At 45.1% G+C, this 26,408-nt stretch overlaps 1 protein-coding gene across 7 annotated transcripts in view; it reads left to right on the top strand.

Moving 5' to 3' along the window:
* Sbno1 (strawberry notch homolog 1) overlaps positions 1-17,351 on the top strand; it is a 48,253-nt gene extending 30,902 nt beyond the window's left edge. For all 7 annotated transcript variants that reach the window (XM_037198742.1, XM_037198741.1, XM_028885795.2 and 4 more), the window contains 12 exons: positions 4,979-5,114; positions 5,894-6,006; positions 6,113-6,184; positions 6,576-6,675; positions 7,674-7,748; positions 10,205-10,351; positions 10,432-10,526; positions 10,603-10,695; positions 11,992-12,129; positions 12,635-12,711; positions 14,602-14,795; positions 15,860-17,351. In XM_037198742.1, coding sequence (XP_037054637.1) covers positions 4,979-5,114; positions 5,894-6,006; positions 6,113-6,184; positions 6,576-6,675; positions 7,674-7,748; positions 10,205-10,351; positions 10,432-10,526; positions 10,603-10,695; positions 11,992-12,129; positions 12,635-12,711; positions 14,602-14,795; positions 15,860-16,002 — 1,383 coding nt within the window. In that variant the 3' untranslated portion in view covers positions 16,003-17,351. The remainder of the gene's footprint in view (positions 1-4,978; positions 5,115-5,893; positions 6,007-6,112; positions 6,185-6,575; positions 6,676-7,673; positions 7,749-10,204; positions 10,352-10,431; positions 10,527-10,602; positions 10,696-11,991; positions 12,130-12,634; positions 12,712-14,601; positions 14,796-15,859) is intronic.
* The last annotated feature ends 9,057 nt before the right edge of the window (positions 17,352-26,408 follow it).

The following is a 26,408-nucleotide window of genomic DNA, read 5'->3' as shown; positions in this document are numbered from 1 at the left end:
AAACTAGCCTGGCCTACACGAAGCCTTGTCTGAAAAATTAGAGAGATACAGGGGTAACTTAATCTGAATATAAAAGTAGTGAGTCATTGTAGTGATTTCTTTGCTTTCTTTCCCCTCCCTTCTTTCCTTTCTTCCTTCTTGTATTAGTTACTTTTGCATAGCTGCCATTAGATACCCAACAGTAGCTTAGGACTGAAAGTTCATCTGGGCTCATGATTTCATACTTGTAGCCTGTTGTGAAAGGAAGAACACAAGGAACAACTCTGTTCATGTGACGACAGTGAAGGAACAAAAGAGAACACAGGGGTGACAGTTAGCCGTTAATGTTAGGACATAGAGTGGCATTTAATCTTGAGTCTAAAGCAGTATTTACAAACGCTGCTGGCAGGGGCTGGGCTGGGGTGACGTGGTGGCGGCAGCTGCAGCACTGCACCCCTTTAATCCCAGCACTCAAATGGCAGAGGTGGGGGGATCTCTGTGAGTCTGAGGCCAGCCTGGTCTACAGAGTGAGTTCCAGGACAGCCAAGACTACACAGAGAAGAGAAACCCTGTTCCAAGACCCCCCCCCCCAAAAAAAAAAAAAACAAACCAAAACAACAATAAAAACAAAAGATTTACTTATTTTAATGTTTAACTGTGTGTGTGTGTGTCTGCGTGTGCTCACAGAGGCCAGAAGAGGGCATTGGATCCCCTGGAGCTGAAGTTATAGATTGTGAGCCATTGAGTGGGTACTAGGAATTGAACTTGAGTCCTCTGCAAGAATAAGTGCTCTAGCCACTAAGTCATCTCTCTAGCCCCAGGAAAGAAGTGGCTTTTGAAAACTTTTGTTGTTTTTAGTTTTCTTCTTTTTTTCTATTTCTTTTTCTTTTTTCTGTGTTTCTTTTCCAGGCTGTCCTGGAACTTAGCTCTGTAAACCAGGCTAGCCTAGAAATCCAAGGTTCCCTTTCCTCTGCTGGAATTAAAGGCTTATGCCACAACTCCCGGCTTGCTTTCTCTCTCCTCTCCTCTCCTCTCCTCTCCTCTCCTCTCCTCTCCTCTCCTCTCCTCTCCTCTCCTCTCCTCTCCTCTCCTCTCCTCTCCTCTCTTCTCCTCTCTCTCTCTCTCTCTCTCTCTCTCTCTCTTTCTTTCTTTCTTTTTTTTTTTTTTTTGTTTTTCGAGACAGCTTTGCGCCTTTCCTGGAACTCACTTGGTAGCCCAGGCTGGCCTCGAACTCAGAGATCCGCCTGGCTCTGCCTCCCGAGTGCTGGGATTAAAGGCGTGCGCCACCACCGCCTGGCATCTATCTACCTAGCTATCTATCTTTCTTTCCTTTTCTTCCTTCCTTCCTTCCTTCCTTCCTTCCTTCCTTCCTTCCTTCCTTCCTTCCTTCCTTCTGTCTGTCCCCCCCCCCCTTCTTTTGTACTAGGACTAAACATTTATGCCACCATACCCGTGGGTGTTTTCACCTGTGTATGTATACATGCACCAAGCATGTTCTGGGTACGTGTGGAGGCCATAAGACAATGTCAGGTTCCCCGGGATTGGAGTGAGAGTTTACATGATTATCTCTTGAATATCGGCCTATGTATGGAAGGAATTTGTCAAAATCAACCAGTTGTCTTTGTTAGGGTTTCTGTTGCGGTAAAGAGACACCATGACAATACTTATAAAGGAAAACATTTCAGTGGACCTAGCTTACAGTTTCAGAGGTTTTGTCCATTATCATCATAGTAGGAAGCATGGCAGTGCGCAGGCAGACATGGCGTCAGCTGGAGGAGCTGAGAGTTGTACATCCAGATCAGCAAGCAGCAGGAAGAGAATTACTACTAGGCCATGCTTCAAAGCCTGTGTCCAATGCATGGCTTATTCCAGCAAGGCCACAATTCCTAATAGTACCACTCCCTGTGACCAGACATTCAAACATAGCAGTTTATGGGGGCCATTCCTATTCAGATCTCAGTTGTTAAATCATATTTGTAAAAAATTACTACATTTATTTATTTATTGTGTGGGTGTATGTTTGTGGGCAGGCATGCTATGTCATTGGTATGGAAGTCAGAGAATAACTGATGGGAATCATTTGAGCCCTGGGGATTGAATTGAAATCAGGTTATAAGACTCTGAAGAAGTTGTTCTTACATACTACAGCTTAAACAAGATATTACTTCTTTCTTTTTCTTTTCTTTTTTAAGATTTATTACATTTTACATTATACATATTACATTTTAACATTTATTACATGTCTGCCCGCATACCTGAAGAGGGCACCAGATCTCATTACAGATGGTTGTGAGCCACCATGTGGGTGCTGGGAATTGAACTCAGGACCTCTGGAAGAACAGTCAGTGCTCTTAACCTCTGAGCCATCTCTCCAGCCCCACAGCAACTCCTATAAAGGAAACATTGAATTGAGGTGTGGTGGCTTACAGTTGAGAGGTCTAGTCTGCTATCCTGGTGGGAGCACAGCAGACAAGGTGCTGCAGAGGGAGGGAGTGTTGGCAGAAGTTTCTGTCCTGCCAGCAGCTCCCACATCCACACACCGAGGCTTATATTCATTATAAGTTATATTTGAATTAACTCATTGCTTATCTATGCTTTGCCACATGGCTTGTACCTTTCCCCAGTATGGCATGCCCATCTTTTTCTCCATGCATCTGCTAGGGACTCCTGACTCTGCCGTTCTCCTTCCTGGCATTCTTAGTTTAGCTCTCCTATCTAACATTACTCTGTTCAGCTATTGCCAGTCAGCTTGTTTATTAAACCAATCACAGTTCCCAATCTTCACAGTGGATAAAGGAATTATTCCACACCAAGGTAGCTGAGATTCCTACATCTAGTAGTCAACAGGAAGTGGCTGTGACGCTGAGGGAAGCTGAAACAAAAGAGACCCCAAAGCCTCCCCACAGTGACGCACCAGGTCCCACCTGGACAGCAGCCGTTTTTATAAATAATCACTCAGGCTTAATATAAATTATAAGCTGTTTGTTCTATAGCCCAGGCTTATTGCTAGTAGCTAGCTATTACATCTTAAATTAGCCTTTTTTTTTTTTTTTTTTTTTTTTTTTGGTTTTTCGATACAGGGTTTCTCTGTGTAGCTTTGCGCCTTTCCTGGATCTCACTACCAGATTCGCCTGGCTCTGCCTCCCGAGTGCTGGGATTAAAGGTGTGCGCCACCACCGCCCAGCTTAAATTAACCCATTTTTATTAATTTATATATCACTATTTGTCTCATGGCTTTGCCTGTGTTCTATTACATCTTGCTCCCCTGGCAGCTCGCAGCTTCTTCTCTCTATATCTCTTTTGCCATAGGCCAAAACAGCTTCTTTATTAACCAATAGTAGCAACACGTATTCACAGCATACACAAAGACCATCCCACAGCAACACACTTCTTTCAGCAAGGCCAGACCCCTCCCCCCCCCAATAGTGTCACTTCCTATGAGCTTATAGGGGCCAGTTACATTCAAACTACCACATTCCACTCCCTGGCTCGCAAAGCTTGTAACAATATCATAATAGTCCAGTATGCTCCCTTCTACATTTTGGAATGTTAACTCTGTGCCATTATATATTGGAAGTATGTAATCTGTTTTTGATTTTGATTTTATAAGAGATTGTGTGAATCTCAGAAGAGTCTTTGAACTTTTGACTTTTAGATATTGTTGAGACTGTGATAGACTATGGGGACTTTTGAAGTTGGACTAAAGGCATGTGTTATGATATTGTTAAAAGTTTATGGAGGCCAGGGAGTGGAATGTGGTAGTTTGAATGTAATTGATCCCCATATGCTTGTAGAGAATGTTACTATTAGGAGGTGTGGCTTTGTTGGAGTGGATATGGCCGTGTTAGAGGAAGTGTGTCACTGTGGGGGCAGGCTTTAAGGTTTCCTGTGCTCAGGAACTGTCCAGTGTCTCTGACTTCCTGTTGCCTGTAAGATGTAGGGTTCTCAGCTACTTCTCCAGCACCATGTCTGCCTGCATGCTTCCCACCATGATGATAATGAACTGAACCTCTGAAACAGTAAGTGAGCCACCCCAATTAAATGTTTTCCTTTTAAGAGTTGCCGCGGTCATGGTGTCTCTTCACAGCAATAGAAACCCTATGACAATGTACACGTTTGTGTGTTGACTAAGAGTGTGGTAGCATATGCCTGTAATTTTAGAACTTTTGAGGCTGAGGCAGGTAGCTCCTGGGTCTTAGGCTAGCTTTGCCTACATCAGAAACTTGGTCTCAAAAACAGTTTTTAAAGGAGAAGAAATGAATACATTGCTCTGACTTTCTCTACCACTCTTCTCTTTCCTCCCTCTCCCTCTACTCCCTCCCCTGAGACAGGACTTTGCTGTTCTACCTAGACTGCTCTCCATTTTCTCCAGTTTCTAGTTTCAAGCGGTCCTCTGCTTCAGCCTCTGGAGGAGACAAGACCACTACTATCCTTGTTTTTTGAGTGTGGCTTTGCTGTGCAGCCCAGGATGGCTTTGGATTCATTTTTCCCTCCTGCCTCAGCCTCCTCCGTAGTAGGATTCCAGGTGTACATCCTCATGCCTACACCCTCCCTGTTCTGGGACTTAAACTGAGGGTCTTGTGCTTGATGGGTGTGTTCTCCACCTGTGAGCTCCATCATTAGCATTTCCCCCCTTATGTTACAATTGATAGCGGCAGTAGGCCTTCCTGTGTGCATCAGGCACTTGAAAACTAAGGACACGCTGCCCTGTCTTCTACTCCAAATAACGTTTCTTGGACATTATATCTACCACCTGTGTCTTACTGGCTGCAGCTTGCCTATGTGCTCATACTTAGTATTAAGGGAGACTAGGAGCGCTAATCTCAGCTCTGGGCAACCACATGCCACGCTGACTGACAGCAGGCCATCTGACTGCTTTGAAAAGGAGTAAAATACGTACTGGTGTCCATCACTGTCCACTAAAGGGAGTTCTCTAGGCACTGACCTTCCCTGTCTTTGCTCAGAGGTAATTTTTGTTTACTTTTTCAATTTGATATAGAATATTGCTATTATCTCAGAAGCTGCCAGCTCAGGTATTTCATTACAAGCAGATCGGAGAGCTGTAAATCAAAGGCGACGAGTTCACATGACGTTGGAGTTACCCTGGAGTGCTGATAGGGCGATTCAGCAATTTGGTAAGTGTCTCCACTAGATCCCTCTGGGAGGAAAGGTGTTTCTGGAGACATGCGTGCATGTCTGTAGGAGACACCATAAGCCTTGGAACACTCAGATTCCACATTGGAAATGTGTTCTCTGTATACTATGATGTGTAGTGGATTATGGATTCGTTTTTGCCTGGTTTTGGACAGTGTTGAGATCAGTGGTAGGATTGCACAGGGGCCCTGGCCTCCAAGAACAAGGTTTCTTGAAAGTATCTTCATTGTAGATTTGCACAGTTTGTGGGTCTGTCAGAGTAGCCAACTATTTCCATGTTCATTTCTATCCTTAGCAGCTGCATATAAGGTGCATCCCTGTGCATTTTCCTGTGGCCTGGTGATCCACACCACACATAACATCCAGAACAGCTATGCAGTAACACTGGTTAACCAAATGGTGGCAGCACTGTCCTTGAGTAGTGATGACATTGATGTTAAAATTAACTTGCTGTTCATGGAGCAATGAGAAGGGTTGTTATATTATCTTTAATTTTTGTTTTCAAGGGTATTTTAGTTAGATGGGTGTCAACTTAGCCAGGCTTGATGTATAGGCTTGTAATCCCAGCACTTGATTAGTAGAGGCAGAAGTACTAGTTGTTTAAGGCCTGACTAGCTACATAGTGAGTTTGAGGTCATTCTGGACTATATGAGACCTTGTCTTTATACCTGTTCAGTGTTAAATGCTAGGAATTAGATCTCAGAATAGCATGCTCTACCTAATGAACATAATCATTGAACTGTATACATTGTTGTTACAGGAAGAACACATAGGTCAAACCAAGTGACTGCTCCAGAGTATGTCTTTTTGATTTCGGAACTGGCTGGAGAGCAGAGATTTGCATCTATTGTTGCTAAGAGACTCGAGAGTTTGGTAAGTTTTTGAGTTGCGTTGGATATATGTGACAGCAGGTGATTTGTGTTAACTGACTTCTGGGAGGGGTTGATGGTGACTTGACCAGGAGTTGTGTGTTTTCCAGGGAGCACTTACACATGGTGACAGAAGAGCAACGGAGTCTAGAGATCTGAGCAGGTTCAACTTTGACAACAAGGTACATCCCTCCATCTAAGGCTGCAGATGTTTGCCGCTTGTGCAGTGTCAGGAAGGGAACTTGATTGCTGTTGAAAAAGAAATGCTCTGCTTGCTGTTAGCTTTGCCTTGTATAGCTTCATGTGAGATGAGATTTCACACATCATTTAGTCTGTACATAACTTTATTCCTGTTGGAAAACACTACTAGAGTATTTGTGAAGGCATCAAGAATGAGTTATTAGAAATAAAAGAAGTCATCAATGTACTGACTATCTGTAAGGGCACAGAATAGACAATCCTAAAAGTATGTGTTCTGAATTTTGTTACAATTAGAGTTTTCATGGCATTTAAGTGGGTTAAAAAAATACCCAAATGTTAAAGCTGACTGACACATTTTTTTCTTTATTACAGTATGGAAGAAATGCTTTGGAAATTGTTATGAAATCCATTGTAAACTTGGATTCTCCTATGGTCTCACCACCTCCAGACTACCCTGGAGAATTCTTTAAAGGTGACTTGGGATGTCCTTATGTAATCGTTAATCAGCTAGTATCCTACTTGTACAAAATTGTTGTGATTTTTGTGGGTACCTAGATAAAGGATCTGTATAATATACAGGATGCTCTTGTGCAAAGATAAAATTTGTTGTGTGTATGTGTGTGTGTTAGTTATTTTGAGGGAGTGCTGTAGTGAATGTTCCTGCATGTGTGGAGATCAAAGGACAACTTGTGGGAGTTTATTCCCTGTCACCATTGTGGGTCCCAGGGCATCAGGCATGGCAGCAGCAAGCATCCTTACCTCCTAAGTCATCTCTACAGCTCTGGTTTGGTTTTTTGAAATAAACTGTAACCCAAGTTGTCCTGGAACTCACGCATGCTGGACTTTAACTTGAAGCTGTTCTCCTGCCTCAACCTCTTGAGTCCTGTGTGAAGTCACCAAAGACAAAGGTTGATTTTTTTTTCAAGACAGGGTATTTCTGTGTAACCCTGGCATTCCTGGAACTCACAGAGATCCTCTTGCCACTGCCTTGATAGTACTGGGGATTTTAGCCATGCACCACCACCTGGCTAAATTTTTGTTTATTATGTGTTTGTTCATTCATTTATTTATTTGATTAGCCCTGGCTGTTCTGGAAGTAGATCTGTAAACCAGGCTGGCCTGGCACTCAGAAGAGATGGGCCTGCCTCTGCCTCCCCAGTGCTGGGCTTAAAGGTGTGCACCAGCATGCCTATCTGGTGATAATGGTGTTTTAATGAAGGGCTAGGGAAAATTTTAGTGGTAGCAGCCTAGGGTTCAATCTCCAGCACTACCAAAAAACACTAGAAACCAAACAAACCAGACACAATGTGAGATTTGGTGATTTAGGGTGATTAGCAGTTCAATTCAGGTGATTGGAATAGAGCAAGTTACATAGGTTAAATCTTATTCCTAGAACTTAATCTGTTTGATTAGCAGTTCACTGAATCATTTGGATTGTGAAAAACGTTGATAATTTTTTTTTTCTTACAGATGTGCGGCAAGGATTGATAGGAGTGGGCCTGATTAATGTGGAAGATCGGTCAGGAATTCTTACTTTGGATAAAGGTAATGTCACTGTGTGTGGAACGTTTGTCTATTGATAGAACCTTCTTAGGCTGCTGTGCACTACAGAAGCCTCAGTTCCACTCTGTGGGTGGGAGCATGCTTGTGAAAGTTTGAGTTCCAAGGCCTACTTGTCAAAGAATCCCCAACTCAAGTGCATGTGTGTTCATGCTTGTGAAAGCCAGAGGATAACTTTGGGGAAGTCTGTTTCCGCTTTTGTCCTGACTACTCTGTGCCAGCTGGCCCATAAGTTTCTGGGTGTGTCTTCTGTGTCTGCCTCCCTCCCACTGTTAAATTGCTTGCATTACGGATAGGCACTGCATCAGTCATTTTTTACTTGTTAGTTCTGGGATCCAGCTGACCAGTCTTGGATGGCAAGCACTTGGATCAGTGGCGGCGTCCTTGGACCAGCCCTGTCACTTTGTATTTCTGTGACACAGTCCCACTCCAGCCAGGACTCATGGCAGTGCTTTGTCTTAGCCACCCTAGTGCTGGGGTTACAGCTGCCTTCTGGACTGGAACCCAGAGCATGAACTAGTTAGTCCACCGAGTTAGATACCTGAAGCCTTCTTTGTACTTAGTTGTTTACTCGTTTATTTTTAGCGTCTGTTTCTGTTCATAGGGATTTACATTACTAAAAGTAAGCATCCATATGAATGTAGGAAAGGATGGCAGGGCCCAGAGGAAAGAAAAAAACTCCAGGTTCATCCTGTCCTCGATTTCATGATCTCCCAGAGACATGTGCTCAGAAATTATATGCCACTTGAAAAAAAATACTATTCCAGCAGGGTACTGTTTGGGCTGTAAACAGTTTCCTTGGGTCCCTAATGGTGTCGTTGGTTTTACATTTATTCACATGGACTTTCTTCCCCAGGTGGTTATTGGCAGTGACCTGAGTCATTCTGGCCACAGCTTGAATTGCCCTAAACCTACTGATGCCGAAACCTCTCTCTCTCTCTCTCTCTCTCTCTCTCTCTCTCTCTCTCTCTCTCTCTCTCTCTTTCTTAATCTCTATTTAGTTGCTTACTTATCTTTGGTTGACTTGTTTGTTTATTGAGGTGGGGGTGTTTCTCTTTCTTCCTTTATTTGGTGAGGTGGGGGTCTTTCTATGTCTCCCTGGCTATTCTAGAACTTGCTATGTAGACCAGGCTGGTTGGTCTTAGAACTCAGAGATTACCTGCCTCTGCCCTTGAGTGTTCCTCTTTATTTTTTATTTTACCTTAGCCTCCTGAGTAACTACTGGGATAAGCAGTGTGCCCTTGGGCCAGGCCTTTAATAGGTTCTCTTAACCCCATATTATAACTAGCCCTGGCTACAGATATGATCAACTTGGTCAGGAGTTTGTTGTCTTTTCAAGTTTAGTTTTGTTTTTTATGACAGGGTGTCACTGTATAGCCTAAGCTAAAACTCAACTATGTAACCAAGGTTGGCCTTGAACTTGCATCAATCCTCCGGCCTTAGCCTTCCAAATGCTCAGATGTAATTTAAGTTACCCTATCTGGCTAAGATTTAAAGAAATATGGGTGATGGTGGCTGGCTCTGTCCTCTGATCCTCTGGCAAGCTTTATTTGATATACAATATATTACTACATAAACAAACAAACAAATTGGGGCTAGAGTAATGGCTTAGTGTGTCCGGGTACTTCCAGGTTTGTTTCCAGCATCCACAGGGAAACTCACAGCTCTAGTCCAGGGGGTCCTATGCCCTCTCCTGCTTTCTCAGGCTACAGCCAGGCAAGTGGTATATAGACACCAAGCAGTCAAAACATAACCCCACTTGGAAAATAAATATACATTAAAATAAATCTAAGCTGGTTGGTGGCAGCGTATGCCATTTAATTCCAGGATTAGAGAGGCAGAGGCAGGTGGATCTCAGTAGCCACCAGCAATTGCAACACAAGCTCACACACAGTCTAACTAACTTTTGTACAAAGCCTACCTTGTCTACAGAGTGAGTTCCAGAACTGTTATACAGAGAAACCCTTTCTTGGGGAAGAAAAAAAAAGTAAATAACTAAATCTAGTAAAAGATTTGGGAGCTGGAGAGATGGCTTAGAGGTTAAGAGCACTGGCTGCTCTTCCAGAGGACCTGGGTTCAATTCCCAGCAACCACATGGTGGTTCACAACCATCTATAATGAGATCTGGCGCCCTCTCCTTATACATAATAAATAAATCTTTAAAAAAAGATTTGTTGTTGGTGAACCAATGTCCTTACATGCTAAAGTCTATTCATGGAACAGTAGAAGTTACAAAAGTTAGTTTGACTGTGTGTGAGCTTGTGTTGCAATTGCTGGTAGCCAAAGTTTCAGTACTACAGCCCCTCTGTAAGGGCACTTCAAAAGCTGTGGGGAGGGCGAGACCCAGAAGTGAGACCCAGAAAGCTTTGCCTAAGTAAAGGATACATTTTTAATCTATCATGGGAATTCATGGAATCTTTCATATAATCTTGTCATTGTAGACTATAACAATATAGGAAAATTCCTAAACAGAATTCTGGGCATGGAGGTGCATCAGCAGAATGCGTTGTTTCAGTATTTCGCAGACACACTTACCGCAGTTGTTCAAAATGCCAAGAAGAATGGAAGATATGACATGGGAATCCTAGGTGAGTGGGGACACTTCTGTCCTCTCTGTGCTCCTGGTCCAGGGTATATCCCCATTTATACGTCCTATTTCTTTCTGAAGATCTGGGTTCTGGAGATGAGAAGGTGAGGAAGAGTGATGTGAAGAAGTTTCTGACTCCAGGCTACTCAACCTCTGGCCATGTAGAGCTATACACAGTAAGTCTAGAAAGTGCATGTTGCTCACTGGTGTCCCTGCATGAGCTGTATTTAAATCTCTATGTATCTTCCACAGATTAGCGTGGAGAGGGGAATGTCCTGGGAAGAAGCAACCAAGATTTGGGCAGAACTGACAGGACCAGATGATGGCTTTTACTTATCATTGCAAGTAAGAATTGAATTTTCTTCAAAGTCTTATCAGGAAATATCATGCTTCTTGGTTTCTTACTTATTTTTGTGGCTTCAGTTTTACTTTTCTGTTTGAGACAGATCTCACTATGTTGACCTGACTTGTTCTAGAAAACTCTTTTGTCAATTAGGGTAGCCTTGAATTCAATTACCTTGTGTCTGCCTCTGAAGTACACAATCATGCCTGGCTCACCTTAGCCAGTAATCTTTTTATTTACTTATTTAATATTGTGTATAGATGTGGATGTCATGTCAGGCTTAATTATATTTTATATGTGTAGAATGTTTTGCTTACACGAGCATCTGTGTATGGAGTTTGTGTCTGGTGTCCACAGAGGCCAAGAAGGGCATCAGACCTCCCTGGAACTGGAGTTACAGACAGTTGTGAGCCACCATTTGGTGCTGGGAACCAAACCCAGGTCTTCTCCAGGGCTCTTCACCAATGAGCCATCTTTGCAGCCCCGCACATCCTCATTTTAAGCAGTGGTGTTTCTGGATTGTGGGAGCAGTGGGCCGTTACAGAGTCTGCTCTTGGAGCCTCTCGTCTTTCCCTGGGGTCGCTTCTGATCACACACCAGTGGTTCTTGCTGCCTGCCTCATATTTGCTTGGTCCCCCTGGTGCTCTGGCCTCTGGGAGCTCAGCTGCAGTTGAGTCTGTGCTCAAAAAAAAAAAAAAAAAAAAAAAAAAAGGAGCTGGCTCAGAGGTTAAGAGCACTGGCTGCTCTTCTAGAGGTCCCGAGTTCAATTCCCAGCAACCACATGGCAGCTTAGGACTCTAACTCCAGTTCCAGGGAATCTGATACCTTCACACCAAGGCACATAAAATAAGTTTAAACAAATCATGTGTGTGTGTGCGTGAAACAAGAATTTTAAAAAATGTGAAGACTTGTTATGGCCCTCAATTTATAAGTCTTTAGCCAGAGTTAGATAATTAGGCTCCTCCCATGTTAAACCTCAAATGTGGGCTTGTCGTTACATACTTACACATTTAGCTGGTGTTGTCTTTTGTATGTTTTGTTTTGTTTTGTTTAGACAGGGTTTCCCTGTTTAACAATCTTGGCTGCCCTGGAGCTCACTCTGTAGCCCAGGCTGGCCTCAAACTCAAAGAGATCCCCCTTCCTCTGCCTCCCAAGTGCTGGGATTAAAAGCTTAAGCCCTGATCGCTCTTATTGGTATTGTCTTTTGAATTACTGAATTTGTTGCTTGTGATGTTATGATAAAATATTTTTGTGTAGGATCAAATTCTTACGTATTTTTTTAATTCTTCTTTTAATAGATAAGAAACAACAAAAAAACTGCAATCTTAGTTAAAGAAGTAAACCCTAAGAAGAAACTATTTTTAATTTACCGACCAAACACTGGGAAACAGCTCAAATTAGAAATATATGCTGATCTGAAAAAGAAATATAAGAAGGTATTTTTTCACTTACACATGGTACTGTGTGACTCCTTGCTTCATGATAGGGAACTGTATCGGCTATAATTCCTGGGTTCAAGGATGGTGATTTTTACCCAAGTAGCAAGTTTCTTATGCACCGCTGTTTTGATGTTACTGCCCATTGAGACAAGATGAGCATGTGACTCTCCAGGCCCAGGACACAGTGCAGTGGTTTAGTACGTTGAGGTCCTTCATTCCATCTTTTGATTTCCAGAAAATAGTCAATATCTGTTTTTTCCAACATTACTTATTTACTTCTACAGGTATTGCCATAACTTTCTGAAAGTAACTCTATGTTCAACTAGTTCTCTGCAAAGCTCATCCCAGGAGGGCCTCGTTTATCAGTGGTATTTATTTACATTCTGCTGCTGGTGGGAGCTAGGGTTTCCGATGAAGATGACCTTGTTGTTTTGACAGCCTCTGGAATTAGTGACCAGGTCAGGTGTCAGTTGCTGTAATGGGGTTTGCTTTGTCTTTGCAGGTAGTCTCTGACGACGCCCTGGTACACTGGCTGGATCAGTACAATTCCTCTGCAGACACCTGTACTCATGCATATTGGTTAGTGCTTCCTTGTTGCTTCACTGAATTTTCTAACTGTAATCAAGATTTAAAGACAGCTTTTTCCTCGATTTTAGTGTGGAGCAGTGCTGAGTCTCCCTTGTGATTGATTCTCTTACCTCGGCCTCCCAAGTTTAGGAACTGTAGACATGAGCTGCAGTGCCTCATTTTTATTTTTTATGAGTATGTGATTGTGAGCAAAGAAACAAGTTGCCTATTGATCGGCACAGTTCACCTCATCAGAATTATATTTAGAGACTTGGCATGGTAGTCAAGGCCTGTAATCCCACATTTGGGAAGTTCGAAATGCTCATTTACATGGGGAGTAGAGACCAGCCTCTGGGCTGTATTGAGACCCTGACTTAATCACAACAGGTGATGTGTACTTAGCATTTGTGCACCAGACACTGTTGGTGACAACATCTCTGCTGAGCTAGTGTCCAGTAGGACAGTCTTAATCACCATCCCTCTGGTAGAAATTGTTTCTCAATCTTTCTCTCCCCCTCATTCCCTCTAATATTTTAATTTTTATTTATGGGTTTTTTGAAACAGAGTTTCTTTATGTAGCCCTGGCTTCCTTGGAACTCACTCTGTAGACTAGACTGGTCTTGAACTTAGAGATCTGCCTCCCCAGTGATGGGATTTTGGGCATATGCCACCGCTATCGGGCTTGCTTTTTAATTTTTTGAGACAGGGTCTCTACCCTAGTCCAGGTTGACCTGCAAACTTACTCTCAGGCCTCGACTTTTACATACTTAGTCTCCCGAGTCCTGGGATTGTAGGTGCTTGCTACTGTGGCCCTGCTGCTTCCCTTCTGACTTTAAAACCTCACTGCATAGGCCTGGGGGTTCATGTCTACAACCCCATCCCTCAGGAGAATTCAGACTTGAGGCCAGACTGTGCAAGGCCCTGCTTCAATACAAAACAAAAACGGGGACTGGAGAGCTGGGCTCGGGGCGAACGCCTTTAATGCCAGCACTGGGGAACAGAGGCAGACAGATCTTTGTGAGTTCAAGGCCAGCCAGGGCTACACAGAGAAACCCTGTCTCAAACAAACAAAACGGAGGTTGGGGGCTGGAGAGAAGGTTCAGTGACTTAAGAGTAGTGCCTTCTGCTCTTGTAGGAAACCCAAGTTGAGTTCCTAACACCAATGTCAAGGGATCAACTGCCTGTAACTTAGACTAGCTCTAATGGATCACGTGCTGCCCTCTGACCTCCTCAGACACTGCAACATCATGGCTCACTGACATGCAGGCAGAACACCTATACGCATAAAGTAAAAATCAACTCTCAAGACGTTAATTCCATAATCGATGTGTGCACATACTCGTATGACATTGGTGTGCGGCACACACGGCCATCAGGACAGCGCTGTTGAGCAGGCTCTCTGTCCGTCTTTACTGAGAGTCCGGGTGTCCGTGCCTGTGTTGGAAGAGCCGCTTTCCTCACCCATTGTATTTCCTTGTACTGGATTTACTTCACTTTGGTACTGTAGACAGACCTGTCAGCGACTGTGCCGGGCCTCGTTCTCTCAGTCCTCAGGTGTATCTGGTGCTATGCCCAGTTGTTGGGCCTTTCCCACTAGTCACCCATGAAGGGACACTAGGGCTTCACTGACGGCAGTCACTGCCACGGTGACACGGGGTGTGGCAGTGTGAGAAGTGTGTCGATAGATAGTAACCAAGTGGGCAGGAAGGCCGTCCTCGGGTGCAGCTGAACTTTCACAAGTAATTGTAACACCTTAGGTTTGCAAAGGATGACCTAGTAAGCCCAAGGAGTGTCCTAGGAAAAAGCCATACACTCATTTCCCACCTAAAATATGACTAGGCTTTGCAGTTTGCTCACGTGTGTGTGCATTTTCTATACCTGTTTCTCCTTCATGTTTCCTAGGCGTGGCAATTGCAAAAAAGCAAGTTTAGGATTGGTGTGTGAGATAGGTCTCCGCTGCCGCACATACTATGTATTATGTGGCTCAGTACTGAGCGTCTGGACAAAAGTGGAGGGTGTTCTGGCCTCTGTCAGTGGCACAAATGTGAAAATGCAGATAGTGCGGCTAAGAACAGAAGATGGACAACGGATTGTAGGTGAGCTTCCCTACCCTTTTATTGTATTATTATTAATTATTCACATCTAACATCTTAGATTTGTTGCATATTTATCACTTATCAGTTCTAGTAGTGAGCAAAGAATATCAGAATGTGCTGTCCATTCTACGATTTGAGAGCAGTTAAACTGGTTTTTGACCGGGTGGTGCTGGTGTGGTGCTGGTGCTGGTGTGGTGCTGGTGCTGGTGGTGGTGCTGGTGGTGGTGCTGGTGGTGGTGCTGACGACGACGACCACCACCTGGCAGGAGTTACCCTCTGTTGCTCTCTGCTCTCCTCTCCATGGGGCTCCATCAGCCAGGCCAAGGCTGTGCAGCTTCAGGCCATGGCACTGAGGAGAGCTTTGAGTTCTGCCGAGGCTAGGACAGCAGGCTGAGTCAGAGCACTGGGTCAGCTAGAGATGGCCTACAAGTGTCCTTCTGACAGCCTCTCTGTGTAGAGGGAAGACTGCTTGCCAGTTAGTACACTTCAGCTCGGGGAGTTTCCGTCGTGAAAATGGCATAGAGATGAGTTTCTAGCTGCTGGTTTTTTCTTTGTTTTAAAGGAAAAGCACACTTAGCTACTACATTGAGTACAGATTTCCCACAGGGTAGAACTGGAATTCCCTTAGCCTAGGCCCTGTGCCTCCACTTGCCTTGTACACTCTTCTGTGTCCATCTCTGTCTTTCCTGATGACTAAGATGAGCGTTTCCACCCTCTTTTAGAGCCATTTTGTGCCTTATTGAGTGGTAGAAGGCATGGTGTCCGCAAGGCTTATGAGGCTATGCAGTGTTAGATGGCAAGTGCTGTCCTGCACACTTCAGTTTCTGCATCAGGAGATGGTGTTAACACTGGGTACATGCTTGTGTGAGTGCGCTCGTGTGCGTGCGCGTGCACATGCACTCTAGCACATTCGCCCACACATCTAGGAGCCTCCCGGGAACAGTTGAGTCCAGTGCTGGCCCCCGTCTGGTTTCTGGGCAGGCTGGTTGCAGTCCTCTGTGCACGCGCACTGTACAGTGCTTCCTGCTGGACCCTACCTCATAGGCTCTCCTTGCTAATTACAGGTTTGATCATTCCGGCAAATTGCGTGTCTCCTCTTGTAAATCTCCTGTCGACTTCAGACCAGTCTCAGCAGCTCGCAGTCCAACAAAAACAGCTGTGGCAGCAGCACCACCCGCAGAGCATCACCAACTTGAGCAACTCGTAAAGAGCAGCAGCTTCCTTCCACACGGTGTTGAATGCTGTGAGAGCATACCACTTGCATAAAAATCAGGGACAGTTTCCAAAGAGTTCTATTTTTTTTTTTTTTTCAGTTGTGCTCTCTAGTTAATTTGGGGGGTTACGGACAAACCTGGAATAGGCAGCAACACTGACAGCAAGCAGAGGGGGGGTCGCGTGTCTTTCCTCTGGCTTCCTTGGGCTGCCTGTGTGCTTTTACTGGGTGAGCAGAGCGGATGTGTGTGCGCGAGCGGATGTGTCAGTCTGTCTGTGAAACATTTGTAAAACGCTACAAGACCACAGTTAGTTGAAAATGCTTGGACCTTCCCAAACTGGCTTTACTTTTCCTTTCTACAGTGCTCAGGGTTAACACAGTTCATCCTTGTCATTGCTGTGGGGGTTCCCCGGATGCATGTGTTCCAAGTCTCTCAAAACAGAATATATTGATTTGTTTCTTTTCCAACTTAAACAATGCTTCCTACAGCATGAAGTGAAGGGTTGCGTGCCATGCATTCAGGTTCTTTTGTAGCTTTTGTTGACAGTGCATGTCTTTGAAAGCATGTGTAATCAAGATTACCACAGAAGTCACGTTTGGAGAGCAGCATTGGAGATGTACAGCTTTGGGTATTGCATTTCTAGTGTTGATACCTGGGTGTTGCTTCTAACCCTCAGCCCTGCCCGCTCCTCCCTGTCCCAGGTTTCTTGTCAAAGTAGTAGTAAGTACATACCTTTTTTTGTGATAAAACTCTTTAAAAGTTTATTTTTATGTGTTAATAGTATTCCTAATTTGTGCTGCAAAAATGGCTATGAGCCTTTTCATAAGTTACGTTTTCCTTAACTTAAACATAGTTTTAGGAAGAAGTATGATTGGCCTCCATCTTGCACACAATCTTTTTTACTTCATTATCTAAATCTGCTTGGTCATTCAAACCGGAAACCGTACTTGAGTTGTAAACTAGACAGTGAGAAAACACTTGGCTTCTGCTGTATGTTGTTGTTGTTATTGTTACCCAGTAACTTGAATATTGTTTAATGTGCTGTAAGACATTGTAGAGATTATCTCCAGCTGTTAAAAATGGTAATGTACAAATGTGAATAGACACTTATCTATAACATGGGTAAGTTTTGTTTCGCCTATAATAGATGTTTATAAAAACCAGTGAGGGGACAATTGGTCTTTGTTTTTCCTCCCAGCTTCCCCTCCCCCCCATTTTTTCTACCCTTTTTTTGCTTGCACATGTTGCACTATTGAAAAATTGAGATTGTATAAATCTGGTTAAAAGCTACAAGATACCAAAATCTTGTGGATGTTGAATAAAAAGTTATTGTACTAATGAAGTGGACTCTTGTTTAGGCCCTCACTGGGGACTCCAGGCGTAGGTAGCAGGGCTCTATAGAACTCGGCGTGGCCTTAGCCTTCCAGGTAGCCTTAGAGTCTGACTGAAGCCCCTTCCTGAAATCTGAGGTGATCTTAAGGACGGGGTAAATGATGGTACTTTTGAATGTGTCTCAAGTTGAACTGTTCTTTTTATAACTTTGTAAACTTCTCAAAGAACTGGGTGAGGTGTGTGTAATCACAGAAACCTGATGGAGCGCTTGGGGCTCTCGTTCTCTCGAGTTTCTTCGGTTAAGTTTACCGTAATATTGTTTGAGATTTATTTATTCTTAGTGCCTCAAAGAACAAATGGAGGATGGTTTCTGTTCTTGGGCACATTTTGCCCAGTGGATGCAACTTTGATCCTCATTTCATATATCTCAGGCAGTGATCTCATGAGCATCAAGCAGTATCCCTTTGTGGCCTAGATCCAGCTGGCCACTGAGAGGAGAATTGTGTCCCCTCACAGAACCTCTGAGCTTTGGTTTTTGAACTGGTGGACCATTCAGCTTCTTTTGCATGTTAAGGCAAAAGCCTAAGGAAGGGCTTTGTAAATTAACTGTTTCTCCATGAGACCCAATTGCAGAGGATGGGCAGATGCTGTGTTCCAGGCTGTTGATGCCAGCCCCTTGCATGTGCAGATGTCTGTTTGGATGGGTTCTGGCTTTTCTGGTGCTTTCAGAGCAGCACCTACAGGACTTCTAGCATGTGGTTAGTGGACACCTTACCCGGTGATGATGCTGTGATGTGTGCTCTTGGAGGGAGCACCAAGTCTTAGTGGAAGGGTCTGTCTGTGTTCTGTTTATTTTTGTTGGTTAGTAAGAAAAGACCCACAAATACGAGACAGACTTCAAAGGCCCTTTCAAAGCAGACTTGAAAAGGCAGGTGGTGTGGGAGAGCAGAAACTGAATCACTTTTGCCCACTGTGGTGTGTGTGACACCTGGGATTGGTGTCCAACCCCTCTGAAGGGGAGCATGTGCTGTCTGCACTATGCCTCTACAAAAATCATTAAGTCTGTCACTCACCAGGAAAGCTCCAGCATTCAAGGGTTTCTTGTGTCAAAATCCAAGTCTTCTCAGCTGCTGTCACACAGAGTAGGTCCAGTCTCCCAGAGGATCTGAACGCCACGTCTGCATCCGGGGGCCTCACTTAACTCCACCCACCGTAACTCACTGGTCTCTGGGATGCCTTTTCTCCCACTTAAGCAATACAGCTCTGAGCAGCAGATTCTGTTGTTGGTCCCATCAGTGTTTTCAGAGTTTACAGTCCCGATTGTGCTGAAAATCACTCCCAGGTTCTCTGCTGCTCAGGAATGCTTGCTAGGGAGGTCATGTTTCCCTCCTAGCAACCTCTGTGCCACAGACTTGCCCTCTTTATGGTCAGGTCAGAGAGCTGTCAGTGGTGCAGTCAGAGAAGTATTCAAAGTGTTTATTATGTAAACGCAGGTTATCAGAAAACTAGGCAGGCTAAGCAGTTTCCTCTTTTTGCTACTAAATTACAAATCTGCTTTCAGTGTTTGCTTTTTCCTGTGTGTAGATTAGCAAGAACTTGTATCCAAAGCACTGTAGTAGCTGTAGGTGTGTACATATGTGTATTTATTCTTACTCAGCACTTAAGAAACCTTTTTGAGTTGCAACAATAAACCTTGTAATTTGCTCTGTTTATGGAGAAAAAAGTTCTAGATTTCCAAACGCCAGAGGAATTAAAACATTTTAGAGCCATGGTTTTGGCTGTAGCCTCTGGGACAATTATTTGCTGATCTCCATGCCATGTTATTAGAACAACTTCTGAGAGACCAGAGAAGGAACGAGAGGGCACACTATGTTCGGTTCTCGTCCTGTCCTCGACTTCCCATATTAGCACAGGGGCCTCTGTGGCTCCCTTTTGAAAGCAGGTGGAGACATTCTCATCCTGTGAGACCTTATCCAAGGACCCTGGTACAGAGGGACCTTTATGGACTCTGGCACTTCCTAGGAATAGTGTCCCAGAAAAGCTGCTCTTGGGCCAGGAGCCACACAGTGACTGTGTAGTTAGTTGAGGCATACCACGGCAAAAGAAACTGCTATGGTGGTGTGTTTGTTAAATGTCCTTTCTATGTGTGTGGACTCTGGTGAACAACACACACACACAACACACACACCACGTAGGTGCTTTGGCATGCTGTACTGAAATGAACCAAACATTCCATGTCATGGTTGCAGCTAATTGGGTGGAAACATTTGCAGGAAAATCTCTCACAAGGCTAGCCGCCGTCTAAAGCAAATGGGTCCCTCCGTAAGTGAAAGAAACATGGAGCTGCAACTTGAACTAGGCGGCAGTTTTTGCGAGTGCCCACCCTCTGTTGTATGCTGTACTTAGAGATGTACATAGGAGTGTATAGAGAAGCGTGAGTTCTTGTACATTTCAAGTGTAAATTTTGTATCTTGGGCCCCATTCACTTGTTCCTGCGCCCTTTTCCTTTCCCTCCTATTTATTCTTTTCTGGACTCCCGTATGGGGTATTTTAGTGCTTTGTTGTTGTTTTTTTAACCTAGAAAACTATAGAAAGCTTCTTAGCTGAATCAGTAGTTGTTGTGTTTAGAGTTTATCTTTGCCTCCTGGCTGTAGGAATCCTGTTGCCCACATTGCCCGCACCCCAGGCTGTGCTGTCTTGGGATGCACCTGAGTGTGCTCCTGATCCCATCCGTATGTGACTGGTTGTTCTCTGGAAGCTGTAGTGAGCCTGATGCTTTCATAGATAAGGAATGAAAGAAAGCAAAGCAAAGGACACGCTTCTCTAGACCTCCCTGAAGCTCCTTAGAAGCCTGACTAACTTGTCTTTTTGAGGCCTGCTCCAGTCCCTCAGCCTCTGCCGCCTCTTGGCACGAAAGTCTCTTGAGGAGAGTTCATGTGGCCTTGTGAGCCTGTGCAGATAGTTCAGTGGCCTGGATGCAGGCTTCCTGTGTGTAAGAAGTTGGATTTCTATGACCCCCGCAGGTGATGAGCAGATTACTTTATGACAGACACCAGTAATCTGGTTTTTATATACCTGGTAAAAATGGAGCAGGCAGGAGATGAGCGTAGAGAGCAGTTGTCATCCGTCCACACAGTCCTGCAGTGGAAGCTGCCACCCCCCCTTCAGCACCCGAGGCAGGGGCAGTGGGTCTCACACTGTCCTGGCAGGAAAGGCTGTGAGCGCAGATGCCGAGCTCGCTCTGGAGGATTGATGTTGGCGCTGAAGGGCCAGTGGGGCCTTGGAGACGGTGCCCACCCTCACCTAGGGCACAGGAGTGGGGTTTTAGTTACAGGCCTTTGAACCCTCAAAAAATGTCCTTTGCAATTCTCAGGAAAGATTTCAGTGAGCATTCACCTTGGTAGACTTGATGACAACTCTGAAAATGGCCTGCATTTGTCTGAGTCTTTGGAACTTGGTTGTCATGATTGAAGGTCTGTCACAGGTTACTCCAGCAGGAGTTCCTTCCGCACCCCATCTCCCTTCCTTTGGGGCCTGAGACATAGTTGACTTGTGTCCTACGGCAGCAGCCCACCATCTGCAGGGGTAGAGCAGGGCACGGTTAGCCAGGAGTTCTGTAACCAGCAGTTAACTGTGAGATACACCAGTTAGTGCGGAGAGAGGAGACGGCTGCTTTTGTTGTCTGGCACTTCAGGCCACCTTGAGGCTGAGAGTCTCTTGAGAGTTCATGTGGCCTTGTGAGCCTGTGCAGATAGAACCGGAGGAGCTTCTACCATGGCAGTGGCTGGCACCGAAGAGGGTGAAGGGACTCGATCGAGCTGCTCCTCTGGCTCTACTTCATGTGACTGAGAGAGCTTTTTTATTTATTTTTGACATAGCCCAGTGCAGCCTCACTAAAACAATTCACCTTGTTCATAGTTTGTACTGAATTTGCAAACTCTATTACTGCTTTTCAATAACCACTTTTATCATCAACCATGAGGGGCAGGAGAGGTGTACTGTGTCTCTGCAATAAACTTGTGCCAGGTTCTACCTCCTTGCGCAAAGGGTATTTTATATGTAGGCGCTGGTCTTCCTCCTCTGACTCGGGGCGTCCGGGAACATCTGAAGGAGTCCAAAGACCCGCAACAGTCGGGTGTGAACTCTCGGGCGGCTTCTGTTGTCCTCGTTCTCTCTGAATTGCTGCTCTGCACAGTGTCCATCTGAACGAAGGCTACACGCTGTTCCCACCATGCCACACTGCTGCCTTCAGCCTCTCCTGGGAACCTGCTGCCGAGTGTCCAGACTGAGTGCTGCCGTCCTGTCGACCTGTAACTTTCAATTCAGTCTCATGTAATACAAGTGTGTTGGCTTCGCTGAGTGGGCTTGCTGACCCTCGGCCAGAAACACTCAGTCTCCACACTGAAAGTACTCTGTATTTAGGTTTGGTTGTGGTTTGTTTTTTCATTTTTGTTTGAATTTTGTTTTCTGTTTTTGTAAAATTCTTAAATAAAATGAAACAATTAAGTACGCTTTCATTCTGGTGTGGTGTGGTTTGGGAGTACCTGCTGCCCTGTGTTATTAGTCTCCCTCACCTCAGAGGCTCTTGGCCAGGGTTGAAACTTCTGTGTTGGTCTGGGTGGGCATAGCCTGGTAGGAGAATACTTGCCTGGCGTGTGCAAGGAAGGCCCTAGGCACCCATTGCCTTAGAGGCTACATCGTGGAAGGCACTATAAGGTAGGTGTGGGTTTCTCCAAGGTTGTCCTTTGACCTCTGCACATGTGGTAGTCCAGACACAGACACACAAAAATCGCAAAGTAGATGTTAAAAAACATAGTCGACTTGCCTGTCTGTGTGCCAGCTTTGGTTGATTCTGTAGGCCTGGGCTGCGTCTTGGCATCGGCAGCAAAGGCACGAGGCAGCCACAGGAGGGTGGGGCTTCTCCCTCCACCGTTCGAGTGCACCCTGGAGCAGAGCCCCTCGTTCCGTGTCCAAACAAGGACTGTGACAGTGACACGCCATGAATGTGGAGCGGGGATAGCCATGGCTCAGTGCTTCCTGTATTGTTCACTTAGTCAGAACCGCAGATTTCAGGTGAACTTTCTCCAGTCATAAGAGATGAAAGTCTCTTCAGTATCTAGGTGCCATTAATATCTAATTAGAAACATTGTTTAACAGAGAAAATGTTTAATGAACAGTTGAGGTGTTTTAGTTTTGGGGCTCTGTGGCTGTTCACTGGGTAGTTATTCTCCCTGTAAGGGCAATTTGCAAGTAAGACCTTGTAGGAATTAGGAAACCTCTCAGGAATACCCACCAAGGGGCCTTGAAAGGGCTGACTCACCAGTGAGCTGCCGGGAGAGAGTCAGGTGGGAAGGAAGCTGGTGCAGAGGACAGAAGAAGGGACGGGACAGCACACACGAGTGTGCATTGGCCCGGGGAGCGCGTGTCTGGATCCACATGGCCAGTGGGTCACTTGTGCTGTTGTGTGTGTGTGTCTGTATGTTCCCCTCACGCTTACAGGTGAGGCAGGCACAGGGTGAGAGACCTACAAGGTTCAGTGCCTACTTCAATCAAATGCTTGGCTGCCAGGGCTGACAAGGGGGAAGGGAGAAGAAACTTGGAGCCAAGGGTAGATTTCTTTTTCTTTTTTCTTTCTTTTTTTTTTTTTTTTTTTTTAGATTTATTCTGGGGGCCTAGAGAGATGGCTCACGGGTTAAGAGCACTGGCTGTTCTTCAGAGGACTCTGGGTTCAGTTTCCAGCATCCACATGGCAGCTTGAACTGTCTGTAACTCCAGTTCCAGGGGATCTGACGCCCTCACATGGACATACATGCAGGGAAAAACCAATGCACATAAAGATAAATCTTAAAAAAAAAAAAGATTTACTTATGTGTGTATGCGTATGAGAGAGAGACAGAGACTGTGTTCACATGCATGTATAAGTGCCCATAGGCCAGAAAAGGGTGTCAGATCCCAAGGGGCTGGAGTTAACAGGCAGTTGTGATCTGTGTAAAGTTGGTACCAGTCCTCTGGAAGAGCAAGAACTCTTTCTTTCTCTCTCTCTTCCTTCCTCCTTCCCTCCCTCCCCTCTTCTTTCCTTTTCTTTTCTTTTGGTTTTTTGAGACAGGGTTTCCCTGTGTAGTTTTGGTTCTCGCTCTGTAGACCAGGCTGGCCTCAAACTCACAAAAATCCGCCTGCCTCTGCCTCTCGAATGCTGGAATTAAAGTTGTGAGCCACCACTGCCCAGCGTAAAATAAATCTTTGAAAAAATTTTAAGAAAAATTAAAATAGGCTGGTGAGATGGTTCAGCAGATAAAAGTGACTGCCAAGCAACCTTGACAACCTGAGTTCAATTCCTGAACCTATGTAAAGGTAGAGCTTACTCCATTCACATGTGACATGGTATTGCACATCCATCATACAATAAGAAATTTAAGTGCAGGCAATAAATTTGATGCCTTAATTCATGCCAAGAAAGGTAGGAGGAATAATCGTCCCAGGATTCTCGCCTCCCAGCCCAGCCTCTCAAAGAGCTGCTTGCTCTGCTTTGCTTTAGGAAAGCAAACTGTTCCCCTCTCTCTTTTATAAGCATGTTTCCTCAGTACTTTGAGCTTCACTGTTTTGCAAAAGCTTCCCTCCCCACCATTTGGCTAAATGGCATGGCTTTCTCTGTACTGCCTCCCCATCGCCATGCCCTTCCAAGCAGCTGCAGAGATTGACAGCTCGCTTACTGGGGGAGGGGGGGAACGGACGGTTCCTTGGAATGCTAATAAAATTGACCTTGAGCTTCCTTGTGAAGAAAAAAAGTAGCAATTGCATATGTGTAGTTTCCAGCATTTGGAAGGCCAAAGAAGGGGGACCTCCAGTTGGAATTTAGCCTGGGCTGCCTAGCCAATTCAGAGCTAGCCCAGACTACATAAGAAGCCCTGTCTTTAAAAAAAAAAAAAAAAAAAATGCTGAGTATCTCACTCGGTGGCTGAGTGCTTGCTTAGCATATTTGAAGCCCTGGGTTCGACCCCTAATACCACCAAACAGCTATATAATGGTAGTTAGTTGAACTTTTATGAAATAACTAGGCCAGGCATTGATTTTTGTGTTTTCTCCAGCTAGTTTACTTTGATCTTGCTCCGTTTAGCTTTGTGTGTGTGTGTGTGTGTGTGTGTGTGTGTGTGTGTGTGTGTGTGTGTGTTCCCCACAACCACTTCCAGCTTCACTCTGGCTGCCCTGACCTGGGTACTGTTACTGACTGGTCCTTCTTGGTGATGGTGGCCAATGTGGGGATTGTGGGATGTTCATCAACATGCCTGGCCTGCCCGGGCCATATCCCAGCAGTGACACACTTCTCCAGCCCCGGATGTGAAAGCCCAGAATATCTAGAGACATTGCCAGATGTCCTCTGATGGACAAGATGACCCTTGCTTGTGAACGAAAATTAGCAAGAATGTGTGCTTGTAGGGTGTGTGTATGTGCAAGCATTTGTGGGTGTGCATTCATGGAGGACGAGCCTGAACAAAGGGCACCACCCCTGAGAGACAAAATAAAACAAATGTTACTCTGCTGAAGGTTGGAATATGTACAATACGATTTCCATAAGTATGAATATTTATCAGCTAGTCATTTGAGAGCATGATGTAAAGAAGCCATCTGTGGAGGCCTTTATGGAGAGGGGAGCTAAAAGAAATGTGCAAAATACTTATTTTTAGAGTCCAATTCTCTGAGAGCTGCCCACTCTGGGTGGTGAGTGCTCTCTGGGTTAGGGGAATGAGAGCCCACCCTGCTGGCCCCAGAAAGGCCACCAAGTTAGAAAGTAGTGTTAAACAGCACACCAAGGTAAGATGATGAGGTGAGTCTTCAGTTAGTCTTGAATTTATTTTTTGGTTGGGAATGTGTGTGTACATTCCCATTTGGACACATGGCGGGGTGTTATGGGAGTCAGAAGTTAACAATGGGTGTTTTTCTCCATTACTCTCCACCTATGTATGGAGGCAGGGTTCCTCACTGAACCCATCTGGCCCTGAGGTCCCCTCTGCCTCCCCTGTGCTAGGGTTACAGGTGAGTTGTCACACCTCACACCCACACAGCTTTTTTTTTTTTTTTTTTTTTTTTTTTTTTTTTTTGTAGACCCTGGGGATTCAAATTCAGCCTTGCACACAAGCGCTTTTTCCAGCTTGCTTTTCTCATGGAGTTGTCCTCCAGCCCTCCTCAGGGTAGACAAGGAGGTGAGAACACACAGTGACGTCTCTTCAGGCTCTTGCCGCAGACTCTTGTCCCCCGGCCATATTGACATTCCACTGTCTGCAGCAGCTTCCGGGGGAACTTTGGAGGGTCGGCTTGGCTGTGACACAGAAATGCTCTATCCAATCCCTGGTCACCTTTGGTTCCAGGTAAGATTGGATTTCACAAAAGTTGATGTAAGTCACAAGTCACCAGAGGAACCACAATAAGATAATTGGTTGTAGGAAGTCAGGAAATCCCAATGTGAACCTGGAGTCGAAAATTACTGCTAGGAGTGGAGAGATACTCCAGCTAGGAGTACTGGCTGCTCCTCCAGAGGACCCAAGTTGGGTTCCCAGCACCCACATCTGGTTCCTCACAACTGCCTTTAACTCCAGATTCAGGATATCCAATGCCTCTGGACCTGTACTGTGTATGGTGTACACCCAGACACACACCATATACTTAATTAAAAATAAGTTTAAGAAAAAAGGAGAGGGAGAGGTCAGTCTGCAGTCACCGTGGGGATGTGCCGTGCATAGTGATTTAGAGACCTCGAAGTAGGCCCTACCTCTGACAGGTGCCACTTTTGGCCATTCCTCCCACGAGTCCTCTTTCTATTCCCTGTGCTAGGTTGGCACCATGGACTGTTGAGAGGGTTTCCTTCTGCTGGAAATGGTTCCAAGTGATGGGAAGGCCTTTCTGGGCTGTTTGCTTTATTCTTTAATTAGGTATCTGTGTGGGTGTCTATGTGCATACAAGTGCAGTGCTCCCTGAGGTCAGAGGGGGCATCCAGTCCCCCGGAGCTGGAACTGCATACAGATTGCCAGCTCTGTGAGCTGGGTGCTGGGTGCTGGGTACTAAACCCAGGTCC

Source organism: Peromyscus leucopus, chromosome 23 (genome assembly GCF_004664715.2).
Source record: "Peromyscus leucopus breed LL Stock chromosome 23, UCI_PerLeu_2.1, whole genome shotgun sequence".
NCBI classification, from domain to species: Eukaryota; Metazoa; Chordata; class Mammalia; order Rodentia; family Cricetidae; genus Peromyscus; species Peromyscus leucopus.
Note: the sequence above shows the minus strand (reverse complement) of the source record. Positions and strands in the feature narration are given on the sequence as shown.